We start from the raw sequence: 19,650 nt of genomic DNA, 5'->3' as shown, positions 1-19,650 counted from the left end.
GTAGCTGACCCTGGTTTGGCTCCGGAAGAGCCCGAACCCATGTCAGTGTGTTGCGGCCAGGATCCCCACTGACCGCAGCGGGTCTTGACCGCTGCTAGGGCCCCGGGCTGGAACGCAGTGGAGTGGGAGGGCCTGCGTTGGTGGCAGACTCCCCCTCTTCCCGCCGATTGCCACTGCTCTGCCCTGACCCAAAGGGCCAGAGCTAATTAGACTTGTGTTTGGTGCCCGCCCTGACCAAGGGCTGGGCCCCTTTGATTTTGCCACTGCTCTGCCCTGACCCTAAGGGCCAGAGCCAATTAGACTTGTGTTTGGTGCCCCGCCCAAGCCAAGGGCTGGGCCCCTTTGATTTTGCCACTGCTCTGCCCGGACCCTAAGGGCCAGAGCTAATTAGACTTATGTTTGGTGCCCCGCCCAAGCCAAGGGCCCGGGCTGATACTGTGTTTGCTCAGCCCCTGCTAGAGGCCTGAGCCTGAACTATTACTGCCCGCCCTGTCCGAGGGCCCGGGCTGATACTGTGTTTGCTCAGCCCCTGCTAGAGCCCTGAGCGTGAACTATTACTGCCCGCCCGAGCCAAGGGCCCGGGCTGATACTATGTTTGCTCAGCCCCTGCTAGAGGCCTGAGCCTGGACTATTGCTGCCCGCCCTGTCCAAGGGCCGGGGCTTATCTACTTTGAGAGCCCCGACCCCGGCTAGAGGGCTGGGGCTCTACCTTGTTTACAGACCTTGTACCCTGCTCAACACCTGCCGAGGGGCTAAGCCTACCCGGACTGCAGTGCGTAAGGAGGCGCCCTGGCTCCCCACCGCGCCTGAGAGGGATGAGCCCCGACACGACCTGCTTACAGGATCCTATAGCCAAAGGCTGATTCTGAGGAAGCCACCACATCGAGTCTGTCGAGCTTGGTGAATGGACGAACCCCAAAGGAAAAGACTACTTCCTCAGGAGCTGCCTTGCACATTTTCATGACAGATGTGGCTTCCCCCTTGGCTCAGGATGAACAGCTCTGGTTGAGTGATCCCCGACAGCAGCTAGGCAAGGAAATCCAGCTGCTTTGTATGCCTGTGGTATGGCGGATCAGACCCCTCTGGCCACAGGGTTTTGCTAAGGAGGCTGCAAAAAAGTCTGTCATATTCCAGGCCATCCGTCACTCTGTCAAGTCCCAGTGTAGCGCCCAAAGGAAGCCTAAGGCCAGGGTAAAGTCATTCCTTCTGGGGACAAGGGCTGGAGCAAGAAGACACTGGATCGACATTCTGTTCCATATGAAAACTCATCCCTGTGTGGGGGAGGAAACCCAGTGCAGTCCTCAGATTAGTCCTTGTACAAGGTCATCCAAGTCTCATGCTTCAAGAGGGAGCACTGAGCTTTCCCCTCTTCTGGCAGAGGGGATGAATAATTGGGAAGGTTTGAGGGGATATGTTCCAAAATTTAATTCGGGCTCTTGGGTGAAGCGACTCCTCTTGTCCTTCGATACTATGCTGACAGGAGACAGAGAAAAATCTGTGCGCCATTTTAGCGGTCACTGCTCTTAACAAGTATTTTAATTAACTTATATTCTCTCCCGCCCCCAAGAGACAACAATAAATAGCAACAATTGTCTGAAAATTAATATTGCTTTGTTTCTCTAGCACATCGTCATTTCTTCTCCACCGTTACCCAGTGCCATCGCTAGCTCTCGTCATCACGAAGGAATCTGAAGTGAAGTCAGGCTCGGAAAGGGAACTGAAGGACTACATAGGAGGTGAATCACTCTCCCCTTGGCTTCATGCCAAATGGATCTTTTTACATGAAAACAGAGTCATTTTTTCCCTCCCCTTCCCCTTCGCCACAACCTAGCATAAGAAACTGAGGATGGAGGTGTTCTGGCAACAGCATCCTCACCCCAGTAAAGATTTTACAAGCTCAGTGCTGCCCTCAACGGAGCTGACAGCTGTAACTGCAGGCCGAATTTTGCCTTCGAGGTGGAACTGGGTAAGCAATCCTGAGCTTGCCCGACTAGTATGCACTTTTACAGCTGGGTGGGCAGGGCAGTGCTAACTGGAATTCAGAAATAAAGCGGTATTAACCTGCTTCTGTGCAGCGTGTAGGAATAGGATGGGAACTCCTATTGCAAGCCCTCGTTCTACTTACTCTCCATTTTAGAGGCTGCCAGAAATCAGCCAGAGCAGCACTGTGTATGTAGCTAGGCCTGGCTTGTTTGGTTGTGCTTGGTATACACATGTATGTGGACCTGGCTGTGTCCAGGTGGTTTCTTTACATTATTTGCATGGTGTGAAGAGCAAGAGACCCACCCTTTTGTCACTAGAGCAGGCCAATGAATAGGAGTCTGTAAGGTGCCATTTTTTTTTTATACACTCTCTTTCTTGATCACACCCCTTTTAAGATGCTGCTAGTGAGTTTCCTCCATTAGTCTAAAGGGCTAGCTCTCTTCATGGAACTGCCCCAGCCATCCACTTTGTGCTTTATTGCCTACTTTGGGTCTCAAATCAAATATAAAGCTGCAGGAACATGGAATGCAATCAAGATGTGAATCAGCAGCAATTCAACAGTAACAGACACATGAAAGAAACCCCTTCTGACAAGTCCTGTTTCAATAATCCCCAAAAAATCAGCAGATAGGCCATCAGGGACTATCATTTCTCTCCCAACTCCCCTTTACATTTGATACATTTGTCTTCTTCCATTGAATCTTCCCTGATCAGAAATAAGTCCCAGGCCTTGAGTATTTATCAAAGTAGAAAAGGAAGCCATATTCCCCTTGTATAACCAGGAAACAGCTTTCTAAGGGGCGCAGCTATACCCGATTCCTTCACACTTAGCACACCTCTCTCCCTGTCTCACCTGTTATATTCCTTTGGGGGCTGGTTTTAATAGTTACTTCTGGTTTTACCAAGGGGTGCTGCATTCGGGATAGCCATAAAGGCCCAATCCTGTGTGGGGAGATATTTGTGCTCCAGAGCTCCCCTCACTTCAGTCAGACCCTGCTTCAGCACATGGAGTGAATTCCACAATCGGGGCTTTGACACAGAAATAGTCAAGTCTCCTACTACAGGAGACTCCTGCCGTTAGGCTTGTGTGAGCCACTCTTCCACTAGTGCTGAATAGAAAGTCTACAATGGCAATTTTGGCTTTTGAGCAATGGTAATATGACTATAAATCAATAAAAGCCCTCAACAGTTTAATACATCTATCATGTTATCCCATCTGTATGAGAGAATCTGTACACTGACTTGGTTTAATTAGGGCTTTAAAGTTTAGCTACCTTAATAACTAAGAGGGAGGCACAAAAGAGCAGCGATAACAGCACACTTGCTTGGAACACAGCATGAGTTACACATCACCCATTTACTATTTGTCATTTTCCTTCTGAGGTATGTCACTGTGGTGTTCGCAGCCACACTGAAAAGCCATGCCCAACCTCCTGCATCCTCAGCTCGTGGGAGCTGAACTCACTCACGTATCGCTACGCCGTCTGGCCACATAGCCTGTGGCTCTTTGTACTGTAAACTGAGGCACTCTGGTTCTTTCGCAGTGAAGTGTGAGAGAACTTGTCTGCCCTTCTGCGCACAGAGGACACTCAGCCTGTGTCCTCACTGCAAACTGAGTGGCTTACCAGCTCTGGCCTGTACCCCAAGCCGGCGAGCCCCACCAAATGCCGGTGAGACAGTTTTGTGCATGGATGTGGAGGGAGGGGGCTATTCATGGCAGCACCCAAGGAAGAGGCAGAGTCAGATTAGAGTGAAGACATACCTCTGGTGCGTGTTGGCCTTTACACTTACTAATACCTAGCTTCCCCGCTGGCCTGCAGCCCTGACTACTCCAGTTTCCCCTCACCCCTTTGGTTCAAGCCATTTGCTACCCTCCTGTTTGATGTCATCCACCAGTTTACTCATGCTGAGTTTCAATCTGATAAGGCAAGACAGGAAGTAGCCACCAAGGGTAAGAAAGCTGCTTGTTTGTTAGTCAGAAGAGGCTGCAGAAAGTGTTACAAGGAACTGGAAACATCACTGCCTACAGAGTGACATACTTCTTCCCTGTAACAAACGCAGCTGTAGCGTAAGACACGCTGATTTGTTACATTTCAGAATAGGCCATTTTTGTTCCCTTTGTCCATGAAGGTATTGCTGAGACACAGATGCAGCGTGCGCCTGGATTAGCCAAGGTGTGCACCTCTGAAGAGGTGAATTTAATTCTAACAGCTATTCACTGCTACCAGACATCTGAAAGCACCATTGTAAATAAGTGTACCAGTGGTTCTGCTTGCTCTCTCGCCAGTGCAGTTTATGCCAGGTATCCATGCAGTGAAGACAGCACAGGCTATTTATTCTGAACAGTTCAAAAGTGAATTCTCTCCATTTCTCTCACTACAGTTCCCCCCTAGGGAATGGGCAGTGTCCCCTTCCCTCTCACTAATGGAGCAGTTGGAGATGTAGGGTACACAGTACTGTAGTCCTATCTACACAAACTTCTAGCAGTACAGGGTGATGGGACAACATTAGCTAGTGCAGATAAGGGTCAGGATCCCAGCTGAGTTTGACTGGCCTACAGAAGTCATGAGGTTGAAGCCACCAATATGCCAAGTATTTGTGGATTCCTAAAGCTTTAATGTATTCAGATGAAAAGCTGTGTTGGAGTTAAAGTGACAGAGGCAAACAACTGCCCTGTGATGCTCAGTAGCCAGAAGACTTCTATTCACCAGTGATGCATGCACAGTATTTTGGGGTGAAATGGGGCAGGCTGGGCTTCTGCCACCTCCTCTTGAGCAGCACGCAAGCTTCCGAGTTGAGAGACTACACTGTAACGATGCCCTCCCCTCCTGAGGATGAGCTCCAGTAATGCTATGGCTAAGGTGATGCTACTACAGAGCTTGTAACTATCAACACTGGCCATCCACTGGACCTATGGATTGAAAACCTTGACAAATCCACTTCCCTCCTTGCAGTCTTTGAGATATTTACACAGCTAACAGGGAGTGTGAGCCATAAAAAGTGAGTGAGATTTAGTCTGATAAGACATACAAGTGGCTAAGTCCACTAAACAAAGCATCAGGGAAGATTAACGCTGCACAAAGCTCCTTAGCTACGGGAGGTCTGCCTAAGGTGTATGCATGGTACATCGCCAGAAGTTTGCTTTTATTTAATGCTTTAATATCAGAGAAGCTTGAATTGCTTTCAATTCATTAGTAAATTTACTCTCACACCATCTCTTCCAAGGGAGGGGGAGGACGGCATAATACCCATGTACAAGACTTCTGCCCTTTAGTGGCTCTTTCAGTGATTCCTGCCCCAACCCCATCACAGTGAGTCAGGGAATAGAGTCCACAGCCCCTGCCACCCAGTCCCATGTCAGCCAAAACAGTCTTCCTCGCTAGGAATACACAGTTCTTTACCTCTTCAGTCACTTACAGACACGCAAACTACTTGGACCCATCAGGTGCCGATGTACCCCCATTTTGCAGGTAGGGAGACAAAGCCACTTGCCTTAAGCCACCCCAGCAGTCAGTAATATAGACAGACTATACAGAGGTGCTGGAGCAGTCTCTATAATTAGTACACGTTAAAACCACTAAAAGAAGAGATGTTGAACCCCAAGTATGAGAATAACGTTTATGCATTAATCCAGCCCTGCAGAACAGCCACTTGTAAAATCAAACAGTGAGCCCATTTTGGTAATACCGATATCTATTTTATTAAAAAAGTTACAAACAGGTGGACCGTAGGGTTGTCTTACAAAATGACAAGAATGAAATCTATCGGAAAAACTTTTTACAAAGCATTATAGGTAATTGTTCAATTTTTGCACTTGTTATTCCAGATTTTACCTCTCACTGATAAAGATACAGTACGTTAGATATATGATGTTAGGTTACATTTTATTTGTAGAGCCCTACTGCAGTGATTTGAACAACTCCTAAACAGATGCCATAGTAGAGACAATACATATATTGCATTTATTATTAGCTTCTTATTCTAATAAGCAACTTCACATGCAATCTATTGAGGAAGTCTAAAAATAACTTTTGGTCCCTTTTTTCGAAGTGTGCTGAAGAAACCATCTTTATCTCATTTTCCCATCCTTATCACTCTAAGCTAGTTCAAGTCAAGTTTTTTTTGCTGAGGTCAATGAAATGAATACTTTTGTTTGATAAACTACCCATAGGAAAGAACCACCAACTGATATCAACCCAACTTTTTTCCCCTTAGACAATGGAAAACTAAGATCTTAACGATTTATGTTTATTTCCTATTACTTGGTATATCTACTAAAAGACCAACAATCACCACTTAAATCTACTTTGAATACAGGGTTTGGTTTAATTCTGGTATTAAAGTGCAAACCTAAATATTAGCCTCGGCCTGTTTATAAAAGTTTGTACAAACAGGGAAAAGTGTTTTAAGTAACCACACAGCAAAATTAGGTGTTCTGATATCAAAGCAGAAACCATAGAAAATTTATTCTCATTGAAATTAAAATTCAACACTAAGAACATAGTCAATAAAATCTTAATTTCTGCTAAATACTGTAAGTCTTAAGATCCTGTGTTCTGTTAACCCAGTAAACCACATGAACGTTGAGATACTATACTGGTGACTTCATTTGCAGTTTTGTTTGCATGCCATCATCCACAATATATTTAGTGAATTTTAAATTGCTTCTCCTCGCATATCCATCACTGCTTTTACTAGAGCTATTACGGGGAAAATGTACACTTATATTTATTAGAAGCATGTTCAAATGACTAAAGCTGGGCTCCTAAAAACCTAGAACTTTGGTGCAGTAGGTAAGCTGCAGTTATTAAACTTCTGCAAAACAAGTTACACAGTTTAAACCACCACTAGAAAAAGCTCTCATGTATGCAATAATTGTTAATAAAACTGAACAAAGATTTCATCTGCTCTTTATACATTTTCATTCTGCTTTAATACCTGTGTTATTGTTAAAGTTTTCAAGTATTCAGACAAAATGTTGAACAGGTAAACAACATGGAAGGCAATGGCTGTTTAAAGCACATTTGCAGTTAATATCACTGAAACCTGGTGCTTTTCCCCTTGTTACACCAACTTTGTCTCTAACGCTAACTTGTTTACGGGGGGAAAAAACAACTAAAAAGCTATTTGTGACAGTGCAAGAAAAACATTAACAAATATTGCTTTAAAATATTATTCAGAAAGACAATTAGGAATTATAAAATGTAAGATCATTTTATTTGCATTAGATTTACAAGTGCAGAGGTCCACTAGATGTCACTTAATATGCTGGGCAAACTTGAGCTAACTCTGGTTAGGCATACAACCCAGTTTGGAGGATACATTGTCCCTTTTCAAAGGCATACTGAAGCAGATAATAAACAAGCAAATTTAGAAACTTAACAGAATGGAAAAACATACTACTTCATTTCAACACTGCAATTACCATTAATAAAAAGTCTGAAACCCCACAGTATTGTGAAGTAAGAACACATTAGCTGGATGCTTGATAGCCCATTTCAAATAATCCCTATTGTCATATCAGGCCAATTACAAATACACTATCACAAACTCCATATGACTGAGAAAAGGGATATTACATCCATACAACGTAAGAGGTGTCTTCAGTATCTTTTCATGACACTGTCACACGTAAACATGAAGTCTCAAAGTATTGACCAACTACACTGTAGGAGAAAACTTTGCAAATAGAATTAAGCATTGATGCGAGGTAATATACAGAAGTAACCATTTGTTTAAGGCTCAATTTATTCTCCATTAAATCTTTTTTAAAAGGCATTGAGTAGGTAATACTGAGTTTAAGTATTTAATAAATACAAGTTCAGAAATTGATTAAAGAAATCAATTAAAATATTAAAAATGAATTCTTGCATATTAGCCATTAATATGAACTTAGAAAGCTAGAAAAGGAAGATAAAGAACAGATTTTAACTTATGGTAAACATGCTAAGCATTCCTGTTTAAGGTCTGTGGATCTTGAAGGCCACTGACCTTATGCACTTAGATGTATGGCAATGTGCTGTAATAGAGACAGGTTTACCAAGGCTCAGCTCTGCAACCTGGTCTGAAAGAGTTCTCCAAAGCAGCATCTGTGCAAGTTTCCTCTGAGTTTTATCTGCAATTTAGACCAAAAAAAGTAGTGAATAAAAGCCATATTCAGATTTACACATCTTTAAATCAAGTTAGCTTTAGTTAACAAGTTAACAAAAAGCTGGTGGAAATTTGCTAACATTTTGATCAAAAGGACCAATTTTTCCACAGAAGCTTTGGTGAAAAAAAGAGTTCCTGTTTTTTCAAATGAGCTCTATTGATAATGGAAGGCAGGCTAGCAGGCATTACCTAGGTTTCTATACCATGCACCTTATGAAGCACCTTATGAAGATCTAAAGGAATAACTGAAGAATTTGAATTAATTCTCTACATTGGTGACATATGCTGGATTCAACCCAAAATATGCTAAGATAATATGAAGCAGTTGTGTTCTAGGTAAACACTTACTCCTGGGAAAATTCTGTGCCACTGCACACATGCAAAATTCAAGTCTGGAGCAGAATTCCCCCTCCTGGCAGAAAACATTTGCCCAGGAAGTGTTGCAGTTCCACCTTTTGCCCGCCAGAGGCCACTGTCGCACCAGAACAGCCAGCTGAGCAGCAGTGACAGCTAGCAACCAATGGTGTGAAGCCAAGTTAGGAGGCAGAGTGGGGCACAGGGACTGCTGGGGCGTGGTCAGAGACTGGGGTTCAGAAGGGGTAGTGGTGGGGGGACAGACTGGGGTATAGGCTCAGGAGCTAGTGAGGTGACAGCATTAAGCCAGGGGCTGAATAGGTGGGGGGCTCCAAGGTCACAGGGGCAGAGGAGCCTGACTGAATGTGAGGGGCTCGGGGTCAGCCAGGGTCTGCATGATGGAGGCTCCCCACCTTCCCAACAATCTCTCTCCCTCCCCAAAAGAAACTGTTCCATATTTCTCCCACCCACACCCAACAACCCTCCAGGATCACTCCAAGGCTCCTTCCCTCTCCCTCAGCTCCTCTGTTACCACTGACTCCCCCACGCCTTTGCACTGCTTCTGAGGGGTGCAAGAAATACGTTTCTGTGTAGTAGTTCAACTGAATTACTCAAAGCTCTGTATTAATATGCCTAGAAAGGAATTTATTCATCAAATTTTTTCCAGAATTTGTATTTTTTAGAGATATACTTGCTGACAGGTATTTTAAAATAAATTACCAAAACAAATGAAAGTGGTGTGATTATATTGTGTTATTTTGACAACAAACAACATGCGGAACTTTGAAATATTGTGCACAGAATTTTTTAATGTTTTGGTGCAAAATTCCCACAGGATTAAACGCTGCCAGACAGAAGACACTAGCTTGTTCATTTCCCCAGCAGAAAGGGCCTTACAGTATCATAACACGGACGGTGATGTTAGATTTTCCATAAACCAGGAAGTCAAACCAATCTGATTTTCAATAATAGGACTCTGATCAATACTAAAAAACCTCTTAAACCACCAAGATTAGGCTGTTTCTTAGGATGCAGGATTGCATGTGTAGCTATTCTGAGTCACATGTACAAACAAGTTTATTAATTTTGTCAATGCAGGAGACACAGCTACCAAGTCCATAATATCCAATACCTAACTGCTATGTCTTTGCACCCTTGATGACCTGTATTTTAGACAAACACTTGTCAGGGATGGTCTAGATCAGGGGTTCTCAAGTTGGGGGTCGGGACCCCTCAGGGGTCGTGAGGTTATTACATGGGAGGGGGTCACGAGCTGTCAGCCTCCACCCCAAACCCTGCTTTGCCCCCAGCATTTATAATGGTGTTAAATATATAAAAACGTGTTTTTAATTTATAAGAGGGGGTCACACTCAGAGGCTTGCTATGTGAAAGGGGTCACCAGTACAAAATTTGAGAACCAATAGTCTAGATAATACTTAGTCCTGCCATGAGTGCAGCGGACTGGACTAGATGACCTCTCGAGGTTCCTTCCAGCCCTACGATTCCAGAATTCTATTTTTGAGTATCAGAAAAAAAGTCTTTAAAATACAGTTATAGTTACAGAGACTAAGCCTTCCTTTGAAAGGATCCAGGAAACATGTAGGAGCATAATTTATTGTATAACACAACAGGAAAACACTATTTGAAGTTTTCAGGGAATTTTCAACATGGAAAAATGTTTCCTGTTTTGAAAGATGTTTCTCTTTAGGGTGTCATGCCCTTTCAAGTTTTCACTTTATCAATTCAATTGACAGTTGTAATAAAAGAAAACAAATCGGAGATCACATCACATTGAGTCCTACAATGGGTAAGTGATACTGGACAACTAGGAGCTCTGCTCAAAGCTTTCACAGCTCAGGTTGCAAGAAAACTTAAGTGAACAACATTCAGAGCAGAGCTCTTTGGGAGTTAAGTGCTTAGTCCCCCAGGGACTAAAAAAAGTGAAAGCCTGATTTATCAGACAAGTGCTGTACACTCAGACCCCATATTCATGAGAGAAGTTTTCAAGCTGTTTCCCTACTGTTGCTAACAATGGTGCTGCTCTACCACTTTTAGCAATGCTGAGAACCCTACTGATAAAGGGCTGGCAGCCGCCAGCTGACTGCTAACAGGGAGTCTGTTAGACTTGCACTGAGTAGGAGTACAGGACACATTAAGAATGTCAATAACAGACTATTTACAATAGGGCTCCTGATGCTGGCAGAGCTGAACTGGTGATGGCCAGGGTGGCACATTTTTAGAAAGTAGCCCTAGCGTAGAAAGGGCTCCAGAGTGAATAATCAGCCCTGAGACAGTATTTATAAAGTGCCAGTCAGGGACTTGGATAAGAATTTAACGAGCAAGTATAACCATTAATATTTTCTAAGATCTGCATGGGAAAAGCTGGTTGGGTGAGTCTGACAGTTTACCAAAGCTGCCTAGGCCAGAGGACTACTTTTCTAGAGTAGAACAAATGCGCACACTTGCAAATTTAAACTCCAAGGAGATGTTTTCCCCTCACACCCACGTATGCACATAGCTCCCACTAGCATTACGTTATCCAAGCATGAGGAGGGGCAGATGACTGATCAAGAGTTACTGCTGAGATCACTCACCATAAAGTACTGCACAGATTCAGAATACACTCAGGTTATGCAGATAACATTCAGTATCTTTGGTAGTGGAATAAGTTTCCATATTTGGAGGAAGTTTCAGAGAAAAGATGATGGACTGTCAGATTGAGGAATCAAAAGAGCAAGAGCTACAAGTTGATAAATTAAGTGGCAGCACATCAAAACTAGATATTCATCTAAAAAACCTGAAGGAATTTCATTAACATCTGCTACTAAATTAGAGGAAGGGGGTGTGTGCAAAAGATAGTATGGAATACTAGCAATAGAATATTAGGAAACTGGAGACCAGTAAATGTCACCTTCAGTGCCCTATGAACTGGTTGAAACAATAATTCAAGAAAGTGTTTGAGAAAAACATGATCTGAAAGGACAAACTAGAATGGTTTCTATGAAGGAAAGCCCTTGCTCTCCGTTTTACTAGAATTATCTACTACTTTCTTGACGTTTGAAGAACAGCAGATAATTTGGACTTACCCTCTAGTGAGAAATGTTGTCTACTAAGAAAACCAAGAAGTCACAGAGTGAAGAAGTAAATTCTGTCATGGATTATTAGAAACTGACTAAGGCAGAAAACAAGTAATATGGATAAGTGATCAATTTTCATCATGATAAAAGACTTTCAGTGGGAATCCACACCAGGAAGAGAGAGAGAGGAACAACAAAATTGTAAAATTTGCAAGTGACATTTTAGTTTAGTCAAGATTAAAGGACTTTCAACTTCAGAAGGAACTAACTCAGCGAGGTCCATGGTCCTGTGCTCACCAGAAACCCTGAAGAGGTGAGCAGACAGCAGGAGAGAGGAGATTCGGTGTCGACTAATGCAAGGTAGTACATACTGGAAGGAATCATCTGAACAAAACATACATACTTCTGGGTTCTAAACAGACTAGTTGTTCTAGAAAGAGTCACTGACCAGCTCAGTGTGCAGTAAAGATCAGCAAAAAAAGGGACAGGATGCTGCGACACAGAGTAGAGTAGAACAGTGGTTTCCAAGCTGTGATCCACACCCCTGTGCCAGAAGAAAGAAGCTGCCACGAAAGGTTGCAGTTTTATAAAAGAGTAGCTACCACCTGCTTCTGCCCATCTAAGATCCGAAAGCAATTATCCCTAGGATGAGAGACAACTGACAGAGGAAGTTGTCAGCTGCCACCCTCCATTACAACATACTGGATAGAAATTTGGTATCCAAGCTTGTCATTAGGCCAAGGAGATACTGGACCCTAGGAACCAGGAGACAAGGGCCAGGTGGTGGGAGCCAGGGATGCAGAAAGGATCCAAGAGCTTGAGCAACAGGTGAGACCATGGAGTCCAAGAAGAGCCCGTGAATGGAGATGGTAGGGGAGAGGGAAGAAGGCACCAGAGCAAAGGGAGGATTGGATCGGGACATGAAGGGTCCATGAATATTAAAAAGACAATGGGAGACTAGGGAAAGATGAGAACTTTGCTTTGCCAGAGCTGGAGAGATTGCTTGTGTGGGGCAATTATCACCTGCCCCTTTGCAAGGAATACCAATAGCTTCCTGAGAAATACTGTAATTGCAAACAGACAAGATCAAGAGGACAGGTGGTTCAGACTGAAAAATGCATGGGAACTCCTGCAATAGAAAATATTATAATGGCATTATGTAAGCCAATAGTACAGCGTCACCTTCAATATGATGTTTAGATCTGGTTGCCCTGCCTCAGGAGAGAGAGACGGCAGGATTTAAAAGGAATCTGGAAATGGAGGATGCAAAAAATTAAGAGGCACAGAAAAGCTTCCATGAGGAGAGAGATTGAACATTGGGAATGTTTAGAGATAAGAAATGAAATGGAGCAAGATTAGCCATCAGAATTCATTGCCTCTAGGTATCGAGGTCAAGAACTTAGTAGGATTCAAAGGAAGACATCTATAAAGCGAATACTGTGGCTGTTCTCATTAGCTATGGTTTTGCAGGTTTTTTTAAAATCAGAAATCCTGATGTTTTAGGGGACAAGCCAACAACTGATTGATGAGATTAGGAAGATTCTCTAAGCATCCACTATGAAGTTTCATGAACAATCTCCTGAAGCATCTGTGCTGGCCTAGATGCCTAGAACATTGGCATGTTCTGATGTGATATGCATTTCTGACTTGCCACACCAGAACATGACAATGGCATGCAAAGTAAAGCCAATCACGTCATCCTGACAACTATAGCTGAGGGTTCATTGCCTGGAACTCATATGGGAAGTAGTCACAAGACTAGCTGAACCATCTGGTTTGTTTTACTCAAAATGAGACTAACCCAGCAGCATTTTGAGTCAAAATCAAAGGTAGCATTCTGTAGATTCTCTATTCAATTCTGCTCTGTCAGTCCAGTGGTCAGGGTACTAACCTGGCACCTGGGTTCAATTTTCTGCTCCACTAGACTTCCAATGTAACTGTGAGCAAGTCAGTCTCTCAGTGCCTCAGTTGCTCATCTGTGAAATGGGGACAGTGAAACTTCCCCACCTCACAGGAGTGTTGAGGATAGAAGTACATTAAAGATCGTGATACTAAACAGTGGGGACCACAAAGGTATCTAAGACAGACATCACATTACACACTCACAACATGCTTTATACATGTAATGCAGTGGTTCTTAACCTTCACTGCAGCGTGCAACCCTTTGGTTCTCAAAATATGTTCTTGTACTTCTTAAACCTAAAAAATATGTTGTTCTTACGCCCCTTAAAACTAGATATATTTTTGTTTGTATATTACAGTAATCATTAAAACATGTATAATGTTAATAAATACATAGGTTTGATGAAACAAAGTAGTTGTATTTATGTGCCTGTGTTTAATTTGTGTTTTCGATTATTTATCTTCTAAAAAAACTGGCACGTTTCGCACCCCCAGGGGGTGCATGCACCTCAGGTTAAGAACCACCGATGTAATGGATATTAATGAAGAATTCCCTGTGCCCATACTCTTGATGTTGAGGTGGTCAAACAAACCACAACTTCAAGTACAATATTATCCTATTCATCCTCACAGGTCATTCTCCTATAAAAGAGACTCTTTGGCTAAGCGAACTTTCACAGGGATTATGTCCTCACCCCTTTCCTACAAGGTTGCTGAGTTACAGCTGCCATGAGAAAAACAGAGATACTCCTTATAACACTGTTGCCTGCCTCTATATATACAGGCAGCAGTGCTAGAGAGGGAGATTGTGAGCCATGGTCACTGAAGGCTAACCATAATCTTGCAAGAGAGCTTTTATCCCTGCAGAGGGGGAAATGGGAGGAAGGGGGTTGGGAGAAGCAGAAAGATAAAGGCCCTGTTGAACTCACTGCACTCTTCCAACCACACCTGTGCACAGAGTCACTGCGGGAGGGAGGAGTTTCAAGCACCTCTGCTCCCACAGACCAGCAGAGGTCTGAAAGAGGCAGAGCTCTGCCTCCCTTCAGAAGAGACAGCCCTGCAAATTGGAATTCTCTCTTCTGGGGCACTGAGACAGCACTGACAGACTGAAGAGTGCACAAACCCAGTGACGACAAATCAAGTGTGATGTTCTGACTGCTGAAATGCAGCCACTTCTGAGGTGAGGGTCAGGCAGCCAGCAAGGAGAAACCCCTCCACACAATTCCATCTTTTCAGTTTTGTTCAGCTAGAATGCAAGGCTCCCACATATATTCTTAAATGTAAAATACTGTCAGTAGGTGCATAGGAATTCAGGCCTCCTTTTATGCTGTAAGTGCCTAACTAGTATTCATACTCAGGATATTTCAGATAGAGGCAGTAACCCCTGGTTAAGCATACTGATCTAACATACAGAGGTTATTTCACATAAAGGTGCCTATTTTTAACACATTAAGTACTTGTGCTGTTGGGGCCACAAACTTTCTCTCAGTAATGGTTGCAAGACATTTCAAGGTTAGACCAACTAATTTTGGAGTGCTTGTGGCAGCTTAATCTGCTCATTTAAACACAGCAGTTAACCACATCAATTAATTATGTGTTCAACCCACCTGCTCTGTATGGCCATGATTGAGGTTTTTCTTTATTTTTTCTCACTGGACGATGCAAGTTGTACAACACTGATCTTGTTTTTCAGGCAGAGACGCATAGTTCATTTGCCTGACGATCTCAGCAAACAGTTCATCCACCATGGTTTTACTCTTGGCTGATGTTTCCATGAATGGACAGCCCCACTCCTGAGCCAAAGCTCTGCCTTCTGCAGATAAGACCTCCCTCTCGGATTCCAGATCCACTTTATTCCCCACTAGGATTAGAGGAACTTTTTCATATCTCTTCACTCGGACAATCTGGTCCCTCATTGGCTTGATGTCCTGATTAAACAATCCAACTGGTTAATACACTTTTAGTACTAATCATTTTTTAAAATAGTAATTACAGCTGATTGCTGTAAAAGTTAACACTGGTTCCAGGAAACAGATCACTGTAAAAACAAGTGTTTTAACAAACCTATAGATCTTATGTGTAACTGAAAATAAACATAGCAGCTTATGAAAAATTCCTATATGGATACCTTGGATTTAGATTAGGGTGTGTCTAAAATTCAGAAATTTATCCTCCATCTATAATGCACATTCTTCAGGGTACATGGCACTTCCTATGTGTTTAGAAAGTGCACTACTGCAATGTAAAATTACCTCTCATTTCCCAGAAAACCTTTTGGTTAGGGTTAGAGCCAGTCAGGAACTGACAAACAGTTTTCCACTGGAAAATGCTGATTTGTCAAACCAGAACTTGTTGAGATGGTTTTTTAGGTCCAGGAAGCAATTTCCAGCCACACTGAGAATAACCTTGTGGTTATGGCAATCACCATCCCAGGTGAACTCCCTAGAGTGGGTGTAATTTTCTGTGCAAAGTTTCAAAAGGTCTCAGTTTCATTCTGATGAAGAACTGGAAAAACTGAAATCTCAAACATTTTCATGGGCCAGGTGACCAGTTTTCTTGCCCAGCTCTAGTTGAGATAAAGGCAGAGTTTGTATAAATTAACTTATAGTTTTGAACTGAATCAATTTTCTGGTCCTCAGCAGGATTTGCTACAAAAAGAGAAGTTAGTCTTTAAACTCATGACAGAAACTGAAGTCTACATTATGCATCCAGGTTCTGTGATCACTTAAATAGATGAGAAACTTGTGGCCAGCCTATTGCCTGTGAAAGTTAATTAAATTGTTAACTCACTAGCTTCTCCCGCGTAGGAGTAGCATGCCTAAAAGTGTTCCCTGTGAATACACTCGGTTATGCCTAAATGACAAATTTAGATACAATAAAGACATAATTTAATAGTCTGTGAAACCCAATATTCCTATAATCTTCCCAAAGATAAAAAAGGAAGGGACATTTATATATCATACTCTTGAAAGTTTAGATCCACTTTCTCCTCCACCTCTGATTTAAGGTTTTAACTTGTTACAGTAAATAAAAGTTTGCAATTTCTTGCAAGGTTCTAAGAGAGAAGCAATTAAGTGCTTGAATCTGCCACTGATAATGGAACTTCACAGGGAGATTTACATCCACACTGTTTTGATTAAATGTGCTAAAGAAGAAAAAAAACAAGCAACTGAAGTAGAATATATTCATCCACTCTTAGATTTTTTTCTTAACTACATGCCTCAATTCTTGAGGGAAAGCCTCCCAATTCCTGACCATAGGCAGGAGAGAAACATCCCAGCATGAGGACTGTAGTTCTTTTGCAAGGAAAATAAATCCCTAACTTGGATACAATTTATCTAGGTATGTACCCTCATCTAAGATAATGTTCAGCCTTCAACAGAAACATTCTGCCTTAGTGGGGGTGTAAAAGGTTTTGCCAAGAAGCTGGACTACACCCAGCACAAGCAACCTAATTGAAGCCAACAAACAAGTTCCAAATCCCTGTTGCCAAGTCCTGTCATTTCCCACAGATACAAGCTGCTTATTACCAGAAGCAGTTTAGGCCGGTTACAGGTTGCAGGATTTTTTGCTTCTTGTCAGTTTTTGCAATGCAAGTTTGTGGGTTGAATTTCATTTTGACACGTGACCTGTGGTTCTCATGAACACACCACTCACACAGTGTGAGCATCAGACTTACACTGGATAGCAGTTTGTTATATACAGAAAGAAAATAGCCAGGTTTATTAGCAAGATTCACAAGTTATAAAGTAGTAAGTTCAGTTCAGAAAACAGGCAGCCTACCTCGGCCTTATGAGACTAACTAGCAAAATATTGCTTTTTAAAGAGCAGTGTTTAAAAGGACACAACAGGTCAAATCTAACCCCAAATTTGGGATTTACAAGCATTTCTTTTTAATGATGACTTAAAACAAGTGTTTTATTTACTAGAGTCCAATGGGAATAGTTTTGCAACTCGAGTATTGTAGCATCCTGCTAGTGCTTGGTAGGTTTCAGACTCCAACAAGAAACTGCTGAACTTGTATTAATCTGCAAGTTAGACACCATCAACTCAAGTCTGAATAGAGACTGGGAATGGAAGAGCCATTACACACACTGAATCTATTTCTCCATGTTAAGTATCCTCACACCTTGTTGTCAAAGTGTCTGAAATGGGCTATCTTGATTATCACTTCAAAAGTTTTTTTCCCCTCTCCTGCTTATTATAGCTCATCATAATTAATTAGTCTCTTAGAGTGGGTAGGACAACCCCCACCTTCTCATGTTCTCTGTGTGTGTGTGTGTGTATATATCTATATCTATATCTATATCTATATCTCCTTGCTATATGTTCCATTCTATGCATCCGATGAACAGGGCTGTAGCCCATGAAAGCTTATGCTCAAATAAATTTGTTACTCTCTAAAAGGTGCCACAAGTACTCCTGTTCTAGTGCTTGGTAGTTTTCCTTGTCTATACAGTCAGCAAAAAGGTACCTCCCTCTTAAGGTGCTTTTGATATTAATACTACAAATCCGGGAATGAGCGACAGAGGATGGATCACTTGGTGATTCCCTGTTCTGTTCATTCCCTCTGGGGCACTGGCACCGGCCACTGTTGGCAGACGGGGCACTGGGCTGGATGGACCTTTGGTCTGACCGCGCAGGGCCCTGCTAATGTTCTACAAACTGGGTTTTGCTAGGAGTAAAACAGCCCGTTCTGTGGTGTAACCCGACAACAGCCCTTTCAAAATACAGAATTAGGCTCAGGACGCTGATTAGGGTCTGGCCCGGCTCTTGGCTAGCGCACACCCCCTCCCCCGGCGCCGGCCAGGCGGTTCTCGCTCGGGCAGCAGAGGCGGTTCTCTGGCGGGGGCCTGAGCTCGGGCAGCAGCGGGGGAGCCGGGCTGCGGGTACCTGGAAGCTCTGCTGGTTGACCAGGCTGTAGACCAGGATGAAGCCCTGCCCGTTCTTGATGTAGAGGTCCCGCATGGAGGCGAACTGCTCGGTGCCGGCGGTGTCCAGGATCTCCAGCACCGACGGGGACGAGTCCACCTCGATCTCCTTGCGGTAGAAGTCCTCGATGGTGGGGTCGTACTTCTCGATGAAGGTGCCCGTGACGAACTGCACGGTCAGGGCGGACTTGCCCACGCCGCCGCTGCCCAACACCACCACCTTGTACTCCCTCATGGGGCCGGCGGGCCGGGCCGGGCGCGGGACTCACTGGGCGGGCGGGCAGCGCCGCGCCCGCATCGCCCCGCGGGGGGAGGGGGCCGCGCTGCTGCTACCCCGGCGCGGAGGCCTCAGGCCGCGGCTGGGCCCGGCGGCGGCGGCGTCTCCGGAGAGGAGGGGGGAAGAGAAGGTCGCTCGCGGCTGGCCCGGCCCGCGCGCCCGGCCTCACTCCATGGCCCGGCCTGGGGCCGCCCGGAAGGGTTACAGCGCGGCACCGGCGGGCTCCGGAGCGAGAGCCGCCCCCGCGCACTTCCGCAAAGGGGAGCCCCGGCGCCGCGGTTCCGGGCTGAGATCCGGCCGGGGGGACCCTGAACGCCGTGACACCGCCCCTCCCCCACCCTGCCCGAGGGGACCCTGAACGCCGTGACACCGCCCCGCTCCCACACTGCCCGAGGGGACCCTGAACGCCGTGACACCCCCTCTCGCCCACCCCGCCTGAGGGGGACCCTGAACGCCGTGACACCGCCCCTCCCCCACCCTGCCCGAGGGGGACTCTGAACGCCGTGACACCGCCCCTCCCCCACCCCGCCTGAGGGGGACCCTGAACGCCGTGACACCGCCCCTCCCCCACCCTGCCCGAGGGGACCCTGAACGCCGTGACACCGCCCCTCCCCCACCCTGCCCGAGGGGGCCCTGAACGCCGAGACACCCCCTCTCGCCCACCCCGCCTGAGGGGGACCCTGAACGCCGTGACACCGCCCCTCCCCCACCCTGCCCGAGGGGATCCTGAACGCCGTGACACCGCCCCTCCCCCACCCTGCCCGCGGGGACCCTGAACGCCGTGACACCCCCTCTCCCCCACCCCGGCTGAGGGGGACCCTGAACGCCGTGACACCCCCTCTCCCCCACCCCGCCTGAGGGGGACCCTGAACGCCGTGACACCGCCCCTCCCCCACCCTGCCCGAGGGGACCCTGAACGCCGGGACACCGCCCCTCCCCCACCCTGCCCGAGGGGGCCCTGAACGCCGAGACACCC

The 19,650-nt window shown here is 45.0% G+C and overlaps 1 protein-coding gene across 1 annotated transcript; it reads right to left on the bottom strand.

Moving 5' to 3' along the window:
• Window positions 1–5,658: 5,658 nt before the first annotated feature.
• Window positions 5,659–18,677, bottom strand: RAP2C (RAP2C, member of RAS oncogene family). The gene is made up of 3 exons (XM_030575164.1): window positions 18,360–18,677; window positions 15,074–15,394; window positions 5,659–8,098 (listed from the first exon to the last, which is right to left on the bottom strand). Exons 1-2 carry the CDS (start codon window positions 18,630–18,632, stop codon window positions 15,116–15,118), a joined length of 552 nt encoding a protein of 183 aa, XP_030431024.1. The 5' UTR covers window positions 18,633–18,677; the 3' UTR covers window positions 5,659–8,098; window positions 15,074–15,115.
• Between the last annotated feature and the right edge of the window lie 973 nt (window positions 18,678–19,650).

The sequence above is a fragment of the Gopherus evgoodei genome, chromosome 9 (genome assembly GCF_007399415.2).
Source record: "Gopherus evgoodei ecotype Sinaloan lineage chromosome 9, rGopEvg1_v1.p, whole genome shotgun sequence".
Classification (NCBI taxonomy): Eukaryota; Metazoa; Chordata; order Testudines; family Testudinidae; genus Gopherus; species Gopherus evgoodei.
Note: the sequence above shows the minus strand (reverse complement) of the source record. Positions and strands in the feature narration are given on the sequence as shown.